Raw genomic sequence first — 20,318 nt, forward strand, 5'->3', positions numbered from 1 at the left:
ACGTTCCTCTTTTCTTCAACCCTTTTTTTTTTTCTTCTGCAGATGTTGCTGTCTCTGTCCTTCACGTCCCCGCTATGCACCTAGTGTCACCATTGAAGAGGACAATTGCTGTGGCTGCAATGCCATTGCCATCCGGCGCCACTTCTTGGATGAGAATATGACGTCGGTGGACATTGTTTACACATCTTGCCACGATGCGGTAAGGAGCATCTGTGACCCCCTTCATATTTGGGGCATGTTCCGAAGGCCTTTCCTAATGGGATTTACATGTGCTTCCCGGTGTGGTGGTACAGAGAAGGAAACTTAAACCTTTTTCTGACCTTAGAGCTTCCCATCCTCTCTCTCCATCAAGGAGTTCCACCACTTGGACAGAAATATTTGCTACTGCCAAAAATCAGATTGTTCTGAGGAGTGCTTACGCACGAGGCATAACCTATCGCGCTGCTCTGCCTCCTTTTCCCTGAGCAGGAGAATAATTAAACAGGAATGTCTTACCTGGTTGTTACAGTGGTGGATCTTTTCCAGGTTTATGAAACGCCTTTCTATGTGGCTGTGGACCACGATAAGAAGAAGGTGGTCATTAGTATCCGAGGAACTCTGTCTCCAAAAGTAAGTGCGCTGTGCAGTGACTTCGCATAGCCTTGACCACCCTGGCAGACTTTCAGGAGAGTCTGAGACCTTCCTGACTCGCACTTGGTGTTTGACTTACCTGGAACACGGTGACTCCTTTTCTTCCAGGATGCCCTGACTGACCTCACTGGGGATGCGGAGCGCCTTCCGGTTGAGGGTCACCATGGAACGTGGCTGGGACACAAGGTGTGTAAAAAGAAAACAAACCCCAAACAAAACCCCTACCATTTCTTTTTCTAATGTTTTGACTTTTTTAATTATAGGCCAAAAAAAAAAGTGGTCTCAATTGTTTGAGGTGCTTTTAAGAAGGGTGTTACATAATAGCAGCGAAATGGCTTTGAGATGTTAAAATAAAGTCCTCAGTGTAACAGTTAAAAGCACTATGTCTGTAATTAAAAACCCCATACAATTAGTAAAAACCAAACTGTAAAAGTCATCTGTGAAGACCTAGAACAAAATTGTTGGAGTCATTCAAATTACTTTTTCTTCCAATGACCTTTTCAGCATTTGCAATCAAACCCTGAGAATGTGTTTTAAAATTCTGTTGCAATGAGATAGGCATTGAACCTCATAAAAGGATACTGGCAGGACCTGCATCTGTGTAATTAGACTGATGCTATGTGTCTGTGTTAGCGATCAAGACTGGGCTGACTAAATCAATTTACTATAGAGCTCACCTTTGCCCCAGTCCAGCAAAGTAATGACACACATGCTGAGTTTTAAGATTATCAGGAATTTGGCAGCCTCTCAAGATGCAGTGCCAGACTGGGAGAGAAAAATACAAACTGGAGGTTGTGCGTGTTGGAAGGAACGTAGTGGTTGCTGGAAATGCTGCTGCTCGGGGAGACGAGATGTTGCTGATCACCGGGCCGGGGTCCCTTCAGGGCAGGACATGGAGTTCGTAACTCCTTGGGAGCCATGCGCTGGGAGCTCCTGCTTCGTTGGTGATGTCCTGCCTGAATGCCAAACCTCTTCTCCGGGCTTTGATGCTTTGCTTTTGGAAGTAGAGCATTAGCAGCTGATAGATAACTGCGTACTCAAATGCTTCGCTGGATAATGGGTCTGGTAAAGAAGCAGTTACTTAAGAAAGTGGTGTTTGGACTCTGGGTGGTCTCCGAGTCTCCCAGAGCAAGTCTCTGAAGAGTGTCATGTACCTTCTGTTTGGCTCATGGGCATTTCCTTTATTTCCCCCAAAATGAGAAAATTAATCAACCTGGCAATTACACAGGACATGTTATGGAAACATAGATAAATGAGGCAGTGTTTTGTCACATAACTGATAGCTAGCTATGTGAATCTTTATTGTTTGTTTAATGCTTCTGAAGTGTTAGGTCTGCTCTCCATGATAATGCCGCTTGTTTCCGTACTAATTCATTTAGCTCAAAGTGACTTTGCACAATCCCTGTGACCGACAGTTTGTACAAGGAGAGAAAGGTAAAAGGAAACCAAAGGGAAGCAAGGGGAATTTGTTCTATTTTTAATGTGCAGAAAAGCCTAGTAATAGATCCTTGCAGAAGTTGGCTTTTCTTTTGATCTTTATGTGAAAATATTCATACGCCAGTAACTTACATGAAACATTATCAGATCATTCTCTTTGTTCTATATTGAGGTTTTATTTGGCCTTTGTGTTATTTCTTTTTTGATTGTTGCTAATACAGAAATATAGCTTTATCTTAAATTATTATCAATATTAATCTTCAGACAATAATGTACTGTTGATTCCTGAGGGGAAACTATTGGAGATAATAGAATTTAAAAGTCTGTCTTAATGCATTTTTAATGTCCAGAAGTCAACTTTAATACAAAAATAAATGAAGTGTCTTGCTAACGCATTTAATTTGGAGGAAAGTACTTGGTCGTTCGGGAGCTTCCTGTAAGTTGTTTGATTTCTGTTATTTTTCTTGCTGATTCTGTCCCGCGCACCCAGCGGGCTGGCACGGTCTGTTATCTCCACCTGCGGAGCCTGCCTGTCGCTGCATTTCACGTGGTGTCAATCAGACATCCTACAAATTAAAACTCTTGATGTTTATATGAGCCTTCTTATCGCTCCACTGGTACCACAGCTGAAAGCGTTTGATTGCTGGGGTTGCTGCAAATGCCACAGTTAAAATATATATTAGGTCTCTGAGCTATTTGGGATCAAAAACCATAGATGTAACTAAGGTTTATGGGTTAGCATGCCAAAAAAAAGAAGGGATTGTCACAATTCCAAGGGGGAATTAACTACAAAAAAAAAATCTAGCTTCACTATTTTTGAAATAAAACCCACTGATTTTATAACAAAATTATTTAAAAAATAATCATAAGTCAAGGGCATGAATCCACACTTAATTCTGTTGAGCTTGTGTAGAACCAAACTACTAAAATGATGATGTTACGGAGGTTTTTTCCTGGTGTTGTGCCAACTGGGATGACAAGAAGTAGCTGCTAAAGGAAGCCCTGGGAGCTCGGCCGTGATAACAGCTCTCACCAGTTTGATAGAACAGTCAGTAACAGCAGTAACTCTCGAGCTCTTTACCAAATAGACCCTCTCTGTGGGTTTTCACACACACAATTCAAATGTCACACAACAGTTTTGTGCCTTCAAACTGCAAAGCAATACAGCATATTTCCATTTCGCTTTCCCCAGATCTCCAAGCTGTTTGGTTATTTGTGTGAGGTTTGAAAATGAAGCCTGGATAGTTTTATTCCTTTGAAACTTAGGAAACAGTGTCCATTTTAATGGAAAGTCTGAATGTAACTTTGCAGTGATAAGTCTCATTCCATAATATTAAAATCACTGTCTATATTAGAATATACTCTAATTATCAAAAATATAGCTATAAGGCTGACTAACAGCCCATTAGTAATATCACCATGGATTTAGGTCATGCTTTTCAAAAATAGAATCCTAAATTTATGTTAGAAATTTATATAAGTAGTCTGCTGTTCACTTCTCATTAGAGTTGGAAATGGAGACTCTTCTGAATGCAGTGGAAGCTGGCTAGCTGCTGAGAAACCTGAACCCCGACACGGAATATCACGGCGTCTGCTTTTTGATAACGACAGTAGCATTACAGATGTCCCATTTACGGGCTCGGCAGAATCACCTGTGTTCTGCTCTGGCTCTTCAGTAGTCAGATTGGTTTGATGGTGTGTTGGATATTGAGGACTTTGAAAATTCCACATTTCTTTGCTTTTTGAGAAGGCCATGAATTCTTTCATGTCTCTGAGATTAAACAGTGCTCAGTAATGTTCACTTTGTACTTAAAGTGTTTTCAGGTAGGGGTGTAATGGAAAATAGCAAAGGAGGTGATCATCCCTGGGTTTTGGCGAGCCCAGGCAATGTGAATTATTGGAGGTCTGTAATCACCAAATTAGAAGTAGATGATTTCTGTTTACCCACGTTCACCCCGGACTACATCACTGTTTTTCAGGCTTTGTAGCTGGGGCTTGCTTACCACTGAATTAAGCTGTAGTAAAGGCATCACCAAGAATTTATGCAACGGACCAAATTCTAGTTGCTTGTTCATAACAGATCAGCTACATTTGTAATGATTACACGGAGGGAGCAGTGCTCTCCAGATATAGCCATCAGCAGAGAGGATAAATGTTTAGAACCAGACTATCAGCTTGTTTCCCATCTTCCAGCAGTTCTTAGCTTCTAGTGAATAAAAACCCTTAATAAATTGTGATTAATGTCTTTTGACAGCTGAATCCCCTTAATAGTTGCTACCTTCTCCAGTCATCGATAACTCTTCCTATACAGATAGCGCTGCCACTTTTTCCCTCCAGTGATGTCTTGGGGTTTGTATTATTTTCCCTGTGAACTTGTTGGGCTAGTTCCTGCTTTCATTCACAGAGTTAAATGGAAGAGTGCAGCTTTGCTGTTAAGGCACGGACGTGGAGAAAATCAAAGTTTGTTTCTCCGTTGTACTGCAGGTCCCAGTGCCTGCTGGACCACCAGATACACAACCTTGTGTTCAAGAAGTGGGTGGGTTTGGTGGTGGTGTGCTGTTTGTTTGGTTTTTTTTTTTTCCCTAGAGTTTGCACCATAAACCTAGGAATAGGGCCTTTGAGTATTATCTTAATTTAAGAACTGTCATTACTTCTAAAGAGTTTGTGGCTCTGGTAATCGGTGAGCCAAGACTTCTGCCTAATGAAATCTCTTCCTAAATGCGGAGTGGAGTCAGTGTTCTCCCTCAGCCCCGACACCTGCCGTGTCTGCTGGACGGTTAGATCGGGGCTGGTATACAACCGTTTGCCATCCTGTTCTGTCTTTGTGTTTCCCTCAGGGAATGGTGCTATCTGCTGAGTACATCAAGAAGAAACTGGAGCAAGAAATGGTGCTTTCTCAGGCTTTTGGACGAGACTTGGTGAGTATTAGTTTTCTTCTATCCTTGCAGGATATACAGAAGACGAGATTTCCCTAAAACGCTGTTTTTAGGGAAACTTCCGTGTCCCTGAATCTGTTGTACTAACTTCTCAAGTTTTCCTTCAATTCCTACCCCTCTGGATTGCCAGACAGGCAACTAGTAGCTCATTCCCCCAAGACTTTTTTTTTGTTTTGAAACCACCAATACTGCAGAGCTCCTGATTTATTTCTTTTTTGCTCAGGCAAAGCTAAGGCAAGAAGTCCCATTTGGTGGCAATGCAGGACAGGGAACATTAAAAACAAATCAACAGGAACTAAAATCTCATCTCTATGGAGATTCTCTTTGGAGATGGCAATGGGATGCCATGCTGACTGTCTCTGTGTGCGCATTTCTTGTGATAGAGAGCTATTGGAGAACCCAAGAGAGAAGTTATGAAGCAGCTTACCTCAGTTTATGTGTCAGTAAAGCACAGTCTGTCCCCATCGGAGAGGGAACTTCTGAACTGCCTGATTCCCTGCCGTCAGACAGCTGTCTCTTTCTCATGCCCGAAGAGTGCCTTGGCCCGAGCGGTGCCCATCGGGAAGCTAGCAGTAGCTCAAGGGAGAAGGAAAAGAGTGATAAAAGCCTCAATAGTTCCCTGAAATTTGAGTGTCATACCAGTCAACGCTGCCTTGATGCTTGGTAGACGCAGGGAGAGGTACATAGGCATCTGACTTCTTTATATGGTGCTTTATTCCTCTCTGCCCAGAAAGTGAAAATTGGTCTTAAGTGAGCTGTTACTCATGAGAAATTTTCCTGGTGTCCTATAAAGCTTAATTGCTACCTGACTGGTAAGGATACGGTGATGTTCGAAGCTCTATGCTTTGGTTGTCTCCTCTGCGTGGTAATAGGTATCATATTCTGTTCTGTTTGAAGCTGGCGTTGTGTGGTGGGTCCAACTTGTAACTGATGAAAAGTTAGTGTAACTAACTGGACCTGACCCACAAGGATGGAGAGAACTTGATTAATATGAGATGGAGCCAACTGGCTTGTGTGTAGAAAATTAAGTACTGTCTGAAGCTGAACTCAAGAATATGGCCAGAACTGCCACAAGCCGTGCCACCCAAGTCACAGAACGGAAAGGCAGAGACTGGGAGAATGAAAAACCACCCACTGTAGGAGATGATCAAGTTTGAAACCGCCTAAGGAACCTGAAGGTGCACAGGTCCATGGGACCTGATGAGATGCATCCATGGGTCTGGAGGGAACTGGCAGATGAAGTGGCTAAGCCACTACCCGTCACATTTGTGGCAGTCTGAAGTTCCCACTGACTGGAAAAGGGGAACATAACCCCCATTTTTAAAAAGGGAGGGAAAAAGAAAAACCCGGGGAACTCCAGGCCAGTCAGTCTCACCTCTGTGCCTGGCAAGATCATGGAGCAGATCCTCCTGGAAACTAGGTGAAAGCACATGGAAAATCAAGAGGTGATTGGTGACAGCCGACATGGCTTCGCTAGGGGCAAATCATGCCTGACAAATTTGGTGGCCGTCTAGGATGGGGTTGCAGTGTTGGTGGATAAGGGAAGAGCAACTGACGTCATCTACTGACTTGTGCAAAGCATTTGACGCTGTCCCGCACGGCATCCTTGTCTCTGAATTGGAGAGACATGGATTTGGTGGATGGATCACTCGGTGGGTAAGGACTTGGCTGGATGGTCACACTCAAAGAGTTGTGGTCAATGGCTCAATGTCCAAGTGGAGGCCGGTGACGAGTGGTGTCCCTCAGGGGTCGGGGTTGTGAACGGCGCTGTTTAACGTTTTTGTCAGTGACGTGGACAGCATGGATTGAGTGCACGCCGAGCAAGTTTGCCAACGACACCAAGCTGTGTGGTGCGGTCGACACGCTGGAGGGTTCGCTGGAGTCTGGAGTGCTCGTGTATAGGAGAGACTCACAGCTGGGGAAAGGGACAGATTTTGGGGGTTGTGGACTTACCTTTCAGTCTGACCTCAATTTCTTGGGTTTTTTGTTTGTTTTCAGGGGAGAGGAACAAAACACTATGGCCTGATTGTGGTTGGTCATTCCCTAGGAGCTGGCACGGCTGCCATCCTGTCCTTCCTCTTGCGTCCGCAGTACCCGTCACTGAAGTGCTTTGCCTATTCTCCCCCAGGTGGGCTGCTGAGGTAGGTGTTGGGGCAGGAGGACCGGTGAGAGAGAGGAGGGGTGTGTAGTTGTAGCTGAATCTGATCCTGTTTGTGATGCTCTGAGGAGCAGCAAAAGACAAATCTCTGCCCCGAGAAGAATGGAGAGGCAGTCTGTAAGAGCTGAGGGTTGTTGGCAGCCTTTGCTCTGTGCTACAGTTTGGGGTTTAGGTTATGATGACAGGTGGCCGCTCTCCCAAATATTCTGGCTTATGACCTAAGTTGTCTGTGGCTATAGAGCTAATTTCACCCTGACTAGTGGAAAATGCAAGCTGAGTGAATGGGGTGCAATTCCCTTATTCTATGCACAGCGCCGGTGTCTCCTCTCCCTATCTGCTGTGAATAGATGTACGATAAGGGAGATACTTGATCAACTGTAGATGTCTGCATCCGTTGATCTGGTTGTTTGGACTCCTTGTGCGGCCGACAAAGAAATTGGCACTTGTGGGGTGTGATTTCTGTCATTCTAAAGTGGGTGCCTAAAACAGGTCAGAGGGATTGTGCTTCTTGGGTGCCGGTTTCTCTTCCTCAGCTGCAGGGGGAAATCTAGTGTAATGCCTCGGAGACCTCTGGAGAGGGGTATGGTGAATTCCTCCCACTGTAAATCAGAATAGACCTGCTGGTCATGTTACTTACATGGCAGCCAAACAAAAAACATCCCGCTTGATTGCTGTGAAGTGAGATAAGGTCTTTCTAGTTGTGGCAGACATCATGAGGGCACTTGAAAGCAGCTGTGGATTATCAGAAGCTTCTTGTGATAGTTACTGCATTGTGTTCCAGGAATAGCCCAGGGTTTTAAACTATCCTGCTAATGAATCGGGATATTGGCATGCCTTGTTATGATGGTAATCCCTGGTCTTCTGCAGCTCTAGAGGAGTAGCTCTGTAGAGTGTTTCAGGAGAGTCTTACAGCTTTCTGCTCAGAGCTTCCACGCCTGAGATCCCTTGCTAGCTTGGGCCAAGCTGTGCTGTGTTACCTCAACTGTTTCAGAGTCCAAGGAGGTGCCTCTGACTGCCACACTTGAGTTGCACTGTGTCTCATGGCCAGGATCATCTCTCGGTCAATGATGCAGCCTCTGCCTGTGGTAACTGGTTCAGAAGATCTCTAGGAAGGTAGCTGATTGCAGAACCAGCTCAGAGAGTGGAAGCCTTAATTCCTTCTTACCTTGGTAGTAGGGTTCCTGCAGAAAGTGGCCATCTCAGTTCTACACTGTCTTTGCAAAGTAGTCTTAGGAGAATGGAATATCTTCTTTCTGCTGTCCCGGCCATTCCCAAACTATCGGAAAATGACTACTAAGACTTTGAGTTAAAACACTTCCTTTTCCAAGTATATTCAGAGCCATATGCAGAGTAACGTTGCTTGGGGCACGGGATGTGAATATCAGGCTTTTCTTTATCAAGGTGCAAGTCCCAAATGCCCTGAGCAGCTTGGGTTGTGGTTTGTATGGCCCTGGTTTACTGTTTGGTAACCTCTCTGACACCAGCGGCAAACTGGGAATGAAGTGCAGCTTGCTGCTAGTGAAACACTGTTTGCTTCTTCTTGGTCCTGTTTCTCTTCCAGTGAGGATGCCATGGAGTATTCAAAAGAGTTTGTGACTGCAGTCGTGCTTGGCAAAGATCTAGTGCCCAGGCAAGTTGAGAAGTGTCTGAATTTCTTGATGAGTGTCTGCTGTTCTATACCCAAGTTGCCTGTTTCTTCTCAGAAACACCTAGATCATATCTGTCTCTGGTTTCCTCATTTCCCTATCCTTGTGTGCTTCTTGTCTTCCTAGTTACCTGGAATGCTGCGTCTTTTACCTGGACACCTATATTGGTGTTTCACACACCGTTTTATAAGCATATCCCTCCCCATCTCTCAGCTGCTTGTATGAAAGAGAAGGGTGAACATCCTGCCTCTGTAATTATACTCACTGCGGTATCTGACATCTCAATGCCATCCTCCTGCTTGCCTGTGTTATCTCACACCTCTTCGCGCTCTGCCCTGAACGAGATGTGCTGTCATCTCATTTTGTACTGTTTGTCCCTGAATACCTGTTCCCTGTCATCTCACATCTCTGAACCACCTCCCTCATTTCTTGTGTCTTGGCATTTCTCACCTCTCATCATCTCCTGGGACATGTTCTGCTGAACACAGGCCGTTGGACTACGAGCCAGGCAACCTGCATTTTGCTTTTGCTTCTCCCCTGTGACGTCAGATAAATGATGACATTTCTGTCTGTACAATATAAGGCGTGTAGAATTCAGTGGAGGAAAAGTACTATGTGTTATTGAATGTGTCTTTTGGTAACCTGTATGACAAAATCTTGTCCATCCTGTAACCTGTTTAGCGGTGTCATACAGCTCTGACACCTTTCTAACCTACCTGCTCTGTGTCATCCTATACTTGTTTCTTGCTCACTTGTTTCTCTGGTTGCATCATCTTCCTCGTTACCTGTTCATTGACCTCTCTCATATCTGTGTTCACTGATCCGATTGTGCTGTTACATTTCATACTTGTTTATTGTCACGATGTTTTCCGGTGGCCTCTTAACCCTGGTTACTGGTCATGGGTGATGCCACAACCCACCTCTGAAATGATCTGCATTATGGTATTCTTGCATTCTTGTAGTTAGTATCTTTTGTAGCATAGCTTCTTGTTCTTCTGTGCTGTGCGTCCCTGCCGTCTGGTTTCCTGCCCAGCTGTTGTAAACACATCTTTTTTTCCAGAATCGGTCTCTCTCAGCTGGAGGGATTTCGCCGGCAGCTTCTGGATGTTCTTCAAAGAAGTAACAAACCAAAGGTAAGGGTAAAGATTAACAGACACCCGAAGGTGAGTCTCTGAGCAGCACTGGTAAACTTTTAGTGTCACATAGCAATACAGCAGACTTCTGCTGCCCTCCAGGTCTCCTCAGGTCCACTGTGACTACTGTTTAGGTAACCAGAGGAGTGATGGCAAGAGCTGGAAGGCAACTGGAGAGGTCAGGGCAAAGGGCTGCACTCTGTTTGCAGGCTGCGTGAAGATGCTGGCTCATGTGCTGCAAGTTCACCATCACAGGTCTAAAATAACTGAGCAGGAAAGTTTCTCACCTGAGCCTGTTTTGAAGTCTGTGTTCCAACTGTAGCTTTTCTGGGCCAGTAACAGGCTAGGAAGCACAACAGTTGTCTGCTTATAGCCACTGCTGTGTGCTGCCTGGGTGGTGCCGCTCTAGGATGAGCGGTCTGTTAATGTTACGGAGGTAGGAAATGTGGAAAGTTTTTCCTCCCTAGGCTTCTTTACCATTACACTGAGATAGAAAAAACATAAGACATTAAGATTTTTAGGGGTAAAATATTATAGAAATGACCTGTAGAGGGAGAAAACTGAGCTTACACTTGTTTTTCTTGTTAGCATTCTATGTTTTTTTGTGTTTTGGCTTATGGGTTTTTTGGTGAATTTTTGGGGTGGTTTTTAGGATTTCTTTTAGTGCATAAAGGAATGCCTAAACAGAATTTTTGTCTGCTTATGTTGTATAATCTTTTGCTTATTTTTGTACATTAAAAATTCAGATTCCATCTACCTTGTTTATCCTGGAAGATATTAAGTTATCATTTGGTGGACAAGTTGGTGCTTGCTTTAAATCCTTAACTCTACAAAAACCTCCAGCAAAAAAATGAAGGATGAGTGTTGCCACTTCTAAGGTTGAAATTGGGAAAGGAAGAAACAGCTTTTCTGGGCAGGGTTATCTGTGTCTCTAGGCTGTTATTTAAACAATCGAGGCACAAGACTTGGGTGTTTGGTTTTTTTTCTGGTATTAGGTGTTCAGTTTAAACTTCCCAATAGTGTTTTGCGAGATGACTCTGCTTTTCTGTGATGTTTTTCTCTTCTCAATATTCTCCCTCTTTTCTCTTGTGTTGGACAGTGGCGAATCATTGTGGGTGCTACAAAGTGCATACCCAAGTCAGAACTCCCTGAAGAGACGGAAGAAAATTCGGTCACGAGTAATCGCCTCTGGACCCATCCCAGCGATCTGACTATTGCCCTGTCTGCAAGCACACCGCTTTACCCACCTGGCCGCATCATCCACGTGGTGCACAATCATCCCGCAGAGCAGTGCTGGTGGGTACGCGCAGAGCTGCCAAGCCAGCCTATGGTGGAGGGGGGTGGGAAATCTTTTGGAAAAGACTCCCCTAGACAGGAACCCATCCATGAAGGAGGTGATTTTCTTTTTATTTCCTGCTGTCTTACGGTGACAGGGATTGTGTCTGTGCTGTCAGAATAAAAAGATAGTCATGTCACTGTTGGCTAGTGCAGAGTTTTGGAGCAATGGCAGTAGCATGTGTACTTTAATATCTTCTCCCTCTGTTTTTCCTCCTGTTGCTTTTTCTGTCTCTGCAACCTGCTATTTCTTTTGCGTGCCAAAATATTGGCCTGCTCTTTCATCCGCTGCTCCTTGTTTTCTTCGCTGTTTGGATCCCAACTCCTCCCCCAGTTGCTGCGAGCAAGAGGATCCCACTTACTTTGCGATCTGGGGTGACAATAAGGCGTTTAATGAAGTGATCATCTCACCGGCGATGTTGCACGAACACCTCCCATACGTGGTCATGGAAGGGCTCAACAAGGTAATGCAGAGAATTAGGATCAAGGGGCAGTTATGTGCCCTAATGAAGGGAATGCCTTGTCAGGGGCCTTTCTGTATGCAAGGCAGGTAGCCCTGGCCCAGGAGTGCTGACTGTTTAAATACACAAGACCATTTACTTTGGAGGGGAGGAGGAAGGAAGATTGTGCCCTGGGCCAGTCACGCACAGGCTATTAGAGTTGAATGCAATGAGGTCTGGAAATAGAATGTAGATCTCCATCCCAGTATCCAGAGTCCCAGCCTAGGTCCTCTTTCCAAATTTGATGTCGTAATGATGTGAGGTTGGGTGTTTGGTTCCTTCTCTCAGAAGCTGCCCGTTACAGACTACCGTTCGGGTAAAATCCAAGCTGTGACAAGTCCTCCATGCTGCGGCTGCTGCCCCTCTGTTAGTGTGAAGGGTGATTGAGCTTAAGTGTAATGGTTGTAGAATGGGTCTCTGCCACCGAGCTACGGTTCCTAGCCGTGCAGCTCTCCCATGGAGGTGTAACCACATCTCCTCTGCCCTGCTGGTCTGAAGGCTGCTCCTGCCAGCATCCTGCTGGTCACCCCCCCAGCACTGGATTCCCAGCAGGGCATTCTGACAGGATAGAGTATGTCAGAATTTATTGGTATAATCCTTTATCTCAAGATTTTGCCCTGTGCTTGCGGAAGGCACTGATAAGAAACGGAGGCAAACCCAGCTGTTTGAAAGCCCTGAGCTGAGAACAGCAAAGCTGCTGTCTCCGGTAAAGCACTACTGTTCCTCTGCTTGCCTTGAATAGGTCTTGGAGAATTACAACAAGGGGAAAACAGCTTTACTTTCTGCAGCCAAAGTGATGGTGAGTCCTACAGAAGTGGATCTCACCCCGGAGTTGATCTTCCAGAGTCAGCCCCTGCCTAGTGGACCTTCAGTGCAGATCGGAACTGGAGCCATAACAGCGGACAGAAGGAACAGCAGTACTAAGTGAGGATATATCTTTGATTTCTTTTGAAGGGTTGTTGGTTCTAGGTGTGGATCCTCCTTCTCTTGGGGCGTTGTGATCAATGTTTGTGGGAAGGATAGATCCAAGGGCTGCCTTTGTGGGACTTTTGGCTTCAGTAGGTCTTGTGTCATGTTGGGGGGGAGCGGAATTCTTTGTGTTGCTCAAGAATCTGTGAGTGCAGCAAGGTCAGGAGAACCTAGAAGTTGTGAGGGTATGGAAGAAACTTCCTTTTCTCCTTACCTGGACAAATGGGGTTTTCCCTGAAATCGTAAAGGCAAAGCTTGCAGTCTTGCAGGCAAATTTCTGTTTTCCTGTGTGATTTCTGTGCCCAGTGATAGCCTGTATGGTGATTCTCAAAAGCTGAGAAGCAGTGAAAGCCATAAGCTTTAAAGCTACTTTATGATGGGACTTCTGTGATGTTATAAACAGGACGATCTGGGAACACGGATAGAGGTGAGGGGAGAGCAGTTGGTGTCCTGTTTGTGAAGGACAAGAGCAGGAATCTCCGTCTAGGGGAAAGCAGGCGAGGGGAAAAGGCATGTTCTGAGTGCTGGAGGTGTTCGTACAGGGGTGGTTTTCTGAAAGCTGGACCATCACCAAGCACCGACATCAACAGTCTGACAGAGGCCAAAAGGTGGAGGAACATCTAGAAGGTATACGAAGGAGTGGTTTGGGGAAGAGCTTGTTCTTTGTAGTGTATGTCAACAGCTTTCCTCCAGCAGCTAATGATGGAGAGACCCCTTGCAGAAGTGGAAGCTACCTGAAGTGGTAGCTGAACTGGTGATGGGCAATGCTCCAGCAGCCTCCTGGCATTTGTGGTAGTAAGGTAGGGGTTACCAGCGTGGAGAAGGAGGGGAAGGCGTGAGACTGGAGCGGTTCCAGAGTGTGAGAAGAAAGAGAAAGTAATAGGTTAACGGTGGGCTAGTCCTTTAACCTCTCTTGCCTCAGTCCTCTCTAATACAGAGGTGTTGGGTGAGAGAGGGATTTGTCTGCCATGTGTGGAGACCGCACCATGGGTTTGGGCGCTTCAGTGAGAAGCGCTGCAAGTTTCACTGCGAGCAGAACCATGGCCCTAAGGGAAAAGGGAGAAGGGCAAGAACCTGAGTTTGCAGAGGGAAGAGACTGTACCTCATATTTTCAGCTGGGAGGAGAGAGAGAGAGGAGATTTCTTGCAGTTGTGAATGGCTCTGGTTAGAGCAACAGCGTGTGCTCTCGGTGTGTACGAGGAACTCTGTGCCCAAGACTTGGCTGTTCTGGCAGCTTGCGGTGCTGCGGAGTGCTGCAGCCTCACGTTGTCTGTTTGTCATTGCAGGAGCAAGTCCCATTCTGAAATTAGCTTGGAGGGGTTTTATGAGACAAAGCCGCTTTCTCCTGTGCAGAAAGACCCTGTGGAGCTGCTTCTCCTGGATACAAAAGAACGTCTGTCTGTGGAGCTGCAGGACCGTCGTGCCCCTCTCGCAACCATGGAGAGCCTCTCGGACAATGAATCCATCTACAGCTTTGATTCAAGGCGCTCCTCTGGTTTTCGGAGCATCCGAGGCTCCCCCAGCCTCCATGCTGTCATGGAGAAGGATGAGACGCACTGCTTTTATATAGACCCCGTTATCCCTGAGGAGAACCCCTCCCTCAGCTCGCGGACAGAGCTGCTGGCTGCTGATAGCCTCTCCAAGCACTCCCAGGAGACTCAGCCCCCCGACAACGTGCTCAACAGCGGTGGCACTACCCCCCAGCGACGCTGCAGCGAGGAGGGGGCCAGCAGTGAGGGGGACCGTGTTTCCTTAGCCCCTCGTGAGGAGCTGTCCCTCCAGAACGGACGGCTCACTGATGTTCCCAGTCCCCAAGTGCTGGAGTTTGCTGAGTTCATAGACAGTCTCTTTAATTTGGATAGCAAAAGCAGCTCCTTCCAGGACATCTACTGCATGATGGTGTCAGACAGCTCCAGTGACTTTGCAGAGATGCCCAAGTCTGTCAGTGATCAGGAGATCCTGCTGAGGGCACAGTATGAACCCAACCTAGTCCCAAAGCCCCCGAGGTTGTTTGCAGGCTCAACAGATCCTTCGTCGGGCATCTCTGTCTCACCCTCTTTCCCCCTTAGTTCATCTGGAGAACTCATGGACATCACTCCCACAGGCGTGAGCAGCCAGGAGTGCCTGGCCACTGACAAAATCCGGACTTCCACCCCCTCTGGGCACGTAACCAGCCCTGCCAAGCAGGACGACCTCATGATTTCAGCCCTCTAGTGCAGGGTAAAGGGATGCGGCTCTGAGAGCTGATCCCGTAGGCTGAGTGCTGGGATAGTACTTGGAGGAGGTGGTCATCGGGCAGTTCGGATCGGAGGAGACAGCTTGGAAACGTTCCTTCTGGGGTGATGCGGTGGTGGCACGCTGGTGTCTGGAGGATGGATTGTGCTCGAGGCCCATGCTTGCAGCTGGGAGAAGCAGCGTTGGCTCACGAGGCTGCTACGCTAAGAGGGTCTGAGTCCCTAAGGGTAGAGGGGAGTTCCCTACCTCAGCCTGTCTCATTTCATTTCAGAGGCAGATTCCTTGCCCCAGGGCACCTGCTGAGTTTGGGAGTGAGATACCCTGCTTCAGGGAATCCTCTGGGGTGAAGGGGTGGATTCTCTGAAGCACGAGGACTGGATAGACAGAAGCAAGGGGCCAGGCCAGATCATCCCCTTGGTACCGTGGCAGTGGGCTTGGAAATGCGCGGATTGAGACTTTGGGCCCTATTGCACTACCATGTCGGATCTGGCCCAAGATCCAATTCGTCACACTTCCATGGGGATTGCTTTTGTAGGACACTCTCCTGTTTTAAAGCCATTGGGGCTGTATTCTCCCCAAATGCAGTCTCCCCTCCCCTGGCCAGGCACAGCAAGAACGGGGCTGGCACTGTGGTTTTTCTTTCCTCTGAGTACTTCTGTGTTCAGTGACCACCGGGCTGCTTCTGAGAGGGAAGGACACTGTTCTGAAGAGCCAAAGGCCTCTGCCACCTCCCTTCTTTGCCAGAAAGAGTTCTCTTGGATGTCACCATCGTCGCTTCTCAGTTCCCTGGACCACTCTGAGCTGGTGACGTTCCTGCAGGACTGACAGGATTCTCATCTCAGAGCTGCATGGATGGATCAACTTAAAAATTTAACAGGCTTCTCAACACCCAGCGTTATTTGCCAGGCCCCTGCGGAGCCTGGGAGCCTCTCCTGGACTCCGGGGTCCTCACACCACTCATATGCAGCAATCGCAGATCAGTGCCAGCCTCTGTCACTGGGAGTTCAGGGGAGAGATGAACTTTTACCAAGTATTTGAATCTCTTGTATGTTTACAGAGCTGCTAAGCTTTTTGGAAGGTATTTATTAAGCAAACAGGGAGACATGTTCGTTCTCTCCTTCCTGTGCTGTTCCCCCTGGGGACTGAGAGGAGAGAGGTTGGGCAGGTACGATTGCAAGCCCCCTGCTTTTAAAGTGGATCGGAGTATGGGGGAAGCTGTGTGCATCCCTCGCCCACCCTCCCTCGTCCGCCTCTCGGTTGCACAGCACCGCATTGCAAAGCTTGACCGAGTCGCTACTAAAAGTACCGGAGCACTGCTGTGCGGAGCCTCGGTGCCGGGAGGAGCCTGCTAGACCTATCTGGGCCGGCACTTTCCAATGATGGGAGCAGGAGAGAAACTACCTATCTAGAAAGTTAAACATACTGTGACCTGTAGAAGGCCTTTAACTGACAAAATGCCTTTGTATCAAAGCTCAGCAGAGTTACCAATCAGTCTCACTGGAGCTCTGTCCTCCCTCACTGGGAAAGAAATTCTTATTTTAACTTATAATCACAGAGATGTTATTGCTTTCCTTTTCCCCTCCTTAGCTGCGATACTTCCATTGTGGGAGGATGCTGTGCTTCCCAGGAGCTTAGCTCATGACAAATCCCTGGGGTCTCGTTATCCCTCGCCTCTAGCTGTGGTCACTAGGTGGTTTCTGGAAGCCCCAGGCATGGGTCAGGGCCGTGCTGTCCTGGGTGCCACACGAACAGTGCACGAGCGATGTCAAATGCCATCAAGGCAGAACGGGAGCACTTTACAGCCAGCGTGCATTGAGGTGACTAAGTTCAGGTGCACAGAATTGAACTGGACTTTGCATCCAAGTGCCGATCTCCCACTTAACAGCTTAGTGGGGGATACTGCATCCTCTGCGCTGTACAAATTACAAGGCCTTCAGAAGTGCAGGGGCTTTGTTAAATGGGTAGTAAAATATTGTCCCTGTGGTTTAGGTTCCAAAGGTGACCTCTTCTGTAGTGTCTTGAATTGGAGGGAAGAAGCCCCTCTGAATTCAAAGTAATTTGTGAAAGAAAAATGCTTTCATTCTGAGCAGCAAGAAGTTACTTTTTTCTTTGTAGATCCTTCAGAAAAGGGCAGTCTTGTTCCCCTTGCTGAGAGCTTGTATGGTTCAGGAGCTCCTATCGAACAGCTCCGTAAGTGCCGTCAGACCATCCACTATCGCAGACCACAGGGTAAGGCTGAATTGCTGCACGCACCCGAGAAACACTAAAAAGGTGGTGTCCGGGAATACGCACAATAAACTGGGTAGTTTTGAGGGAGAAAGGGGAGCGGGAGCGCAGGGAGGCTGAGGCTAGCAGGCTAGCTCAGCTCCTGATGCAGACTGCTGACACGTGTCGATCGAGTGGGGAAAAAGGAGTTCGTTTCTGCCTTTAATCGTCGGCGGAAGAAGGGTAGTAATAACACTTAGCACTTAGGCAGAGCTTTATATCTGCAAAGCACTTTACAAACATTAAGGAAAGAATCATCTCTGTCCCTGGCAGTGAGGTATTGGGAGATGGCTGTCTCTGAGACTAGGTGGAACTACTGATGCCCTACCTGAGGATAGTGGGGGGAGATGGCTCAAGGTGAGGAAGGTGGATTATCTCCCTCTTGAGAGGAAAAAAATTGTTTCAGTAATGACCTGATGATGTTTAAAGGGTCGCAGTATTGCACTAGAAAGTCACTTCTGTCCTGGGCGTACCTCCACTGTGTCCTGGAAGACACAATCGTGCGTGACTCTTTCCTTCTCTGTGCCATTGGAACTGTCCCAGGGGAATGGGGTTCCCTTGCCCTGACCAGCCTGGCATGCTGCATTTTTATTTTTGCTTTGTTTGTGCTCTGTGATTATTAGGCTGCTTCTGAAAAGCCTGGAAATACCTAATGCTTGTGACCTGGGCTTGCCATGGGTCAAGGCAGTAAAGGTGCAAAAGAGCCCTTTTAGTTCAGGTTCTTGTTGTATCACATTATGGGTAATTCCTGTTTTCTGTTGGTCTCTCTCGACAAACAGATCTGTTCCCAGTCCTCACAAAGTAAATCCGTGTTCGTTGCGTTATTTCTTCTTTAAATATCTCTCTGTGTCTTGATTCTCATCGCTCCTTTGCTGTAAGAGCATTTGGACAGGCTGATCTCCTATTTCACCCTATGGAAGTTTAAAGCAAACGTGAAGCCTTATAGCTACCTCCTTCATTTGTACTGCACACTGTTGCCTGCTTTCTCTGCCCTTACTCCACTCTGATGTGCAGCTGTCTTTTGGAAACATGAAGCACCTTCAGATTTCTTAATCTCTTGGCTTCTGGTTCCTACTCTTAAGCTTTGTGCCTTCTAATCGTTATACCTTCCCTTGCTATGTCAATGGGATGTTCCACCCCACGTGGAGGCAGTGCTGGAGGAGCAGTTCATAGTGCCTCACGCCCTAGACCCCGGCTAACAGGTCACCCAGTTCAAGGGCACATCCTTAAAATCCAGTCTAAGAGCTTTCTGGTAGAGGAGTGGAGCTGAGGCCGCGCAGTTCCTGGAGAGCAGAGTGGGCTTTGTGCACCTTAAAATTAAAGCGCAGTAAGTGAAACCCTTTACATGACCCGTCCATTTTTTGTACCTATGAACTCCACTCCAGCCCTTTTGGGTGTGTCCAAGGTGGAATAACATAATCCCATTGATAACATCCCAGTGAGTTTTGATCGTCAAACCCTTAGCATGTAATGTTGGCCGGCTGTGGTTTTGGAGGCTCTTCTGCATCAGCAATAATTGCTTTTATTGTTGCTTTAATTGCAGCAGTGCCAAGAACTTAGGATCCTGCTGTGCTGAGTATGTACAAGTGCTGAACAGAAAGAAACCTCTTCTCCAATATTTACCATTATCCCTTCTCCTTCTCTGGGGGGCTGCCCTCTCCGTTTGGATCGTGTCTTTTCTCCTAAAACTGCCGCTTTCTAACCTTTCCTCTCCTTTTCTCTGTTCCTGTCACCTAACCGGGAGCCACTTTCTCTCTCTTCCTGGTTGCTCTGTCTCAGGACGATGGTGTCTTAGTGGTGCTATCAAGGATGCCGACTTACGCGTGGGAAAGCTATTCCTCGTGATCTGGTGATGACTCAGAACAGATGGGATTCCTGTCTCGATTCACTTGAGAGCTGCGACCCTCTGTGGCGGCTAAGGCTATCTAGAAAGGTCAAAGCACTGTCAGCTCCGAGAAGTTCTTCAGCTATCTCTAGCTTTTGTTACCTGGTCCCTGGTCAGTATTTTCAGTGTTCATTCATAATTTCTGCAACTTTTAAAGACCTTTTTTCAAAGTAGACAGGAGTTGTACGAGATGTTTTGCTCTCTGCGGAGGACTGAGATGGCAGAGCTGGTTGTGAGTGTAGCTGTACCAGTCCGGTGAGTCCCATTTCTGTACTTTTAGGACGTTGTTGCTTAGATGGCAATCGGAGCTGAAGGTCCCACACAGGATTTAAGTGGGAAGTAGGTGTTGCTGTCAGTGAACAAGGGCATGTAAGAAGGAGGAAAAGCACCAAGCATGGGGATACAAGGTCAGTGTGTGCTCCTCGGAGCGGCTTCTGCTGTGGGAGTCGGACTTGTTGCTGTGTCCTGTCCCTATCAAAAGAAACGGAACAGGGCTGATCTGTATCGAGCGCAGCAAACTGGATGAATATGGCGTTGCTTTTTCAAATATCATCTCCTAATAAGGTTCCCCTCTGCTCAGTTTCACTGTTTGAAATCTGGGCATAATTAAGAGGGGTTTTTAAACCTTCCCTTAATATCTTAAGTGATTTTGTTTCTTTATCGGGTGTCTCTGGTTTTTCACTGCTCTAGATTTGTGCTTCATGCTCTCTCTGTAAACCTTTTCCATGTTTCGGGTTAGTACTGCTTCCCACTTTTGAATTCATTTTAATCCTTCTTGTATCGTGCTTTTTAGATGGGGCAATGAGATCTGTACATGTCTGAGAGCATCCTGTTGATTTGTAAAATGGCCTCTTCTACTATATTCTTTGTGCACTTAGATGTTTTCTCAGCTTTTTTCATGTGCCTGCAGCAAAGACCGGTATTTTCATTGAATCACCCGCACAGATACCCAGTTTAATTTACAACTTGGGGCATAGGAATAATCAGAATTATGCCTTGCAGTGGCGACTGGTTGGGGTTAATCATTGCTGAAATGCACATGTTGGTGTGTTTAGAGTTTGTCTTTTGTGGCTGTGTCCCTACAAGGAAGACTGGGAGAAGGAGCATCACTTTAGCGAGTGAAAAATCTGTGCTTTGTCGTTTGCCACTGTGTTGGCACCTTGTTACTTGTCCCTTTCCTAGGATAGCT

The 20,318-nt window shown here is 46.8% G+C and overlaps 1 protein-coding gene across 1 annotated transcript in view; it reads left to right on the forward strand.

Annotated features, from left to right (window-relative positions):
* Window positions 1-14,958, forward strand: part of DAGLA (diacylglycerol lipase, alpha) — a 30,226-nt gene extending 15,268 nt beyond the window's left edge. Inside the window, exons 9-19 of the mRNA XM_009708816.1 lie at window positions 43-199; window positions 526-609; window positions 739-816; window positions 4,905-4,985; window positions 7,002-7,144; window positions 8,723-8,791; window positions 9,868-9,940; window positions 11,040-11,236; window positions 11,610-11,739; window positions 12,518-12,699; window positions 14,031-14,958. Of these exons, the coding sequence (XP_009707118.1) occupies window positions 43-199; window positions 526-609; window positions 739-816; window positions 4,905-4,985; window positions 7,002-7,144; window positions 8,723-8,791; window positions 9,868-9,940; window positions 11,040-11,236; window positions 11,610-11,739; window positions 12,518-12,699; window positions 14,031-14,958 (2,122 nt within the window). The remainder of the gene's footprint in view (window positions 1-42; window positions 200-525; window positions 610-738; window positions 817-4,904; window positions 4,986-7,001; window positions 7,145-8,722; window positions 8,792-9,867; window positions 9,941-11,039; window positions 11,237-11,609; window positions 11,740-12,517; window positions 12,700-14,030) is intronic.
* The last annotated feature ends 5,360 nt before the right edge of the window (window positions 14,959-20,318 follow it).

This window comes from Cariama cristata, unplaced genomic scaffold (genome assembly GCF_000690535.1).
Source record: "Cariama cristata isolate BGI_N322 unplaced genomic scaffold, ASM69053v1 scaffold2311, whole genome shotgun sequence".
Lineage (NCBI taxonomy): Eukaryota > Metazoa > Chordata > Aves > Cariamiformes > Cariamidae > Cariama > Cariama cristata.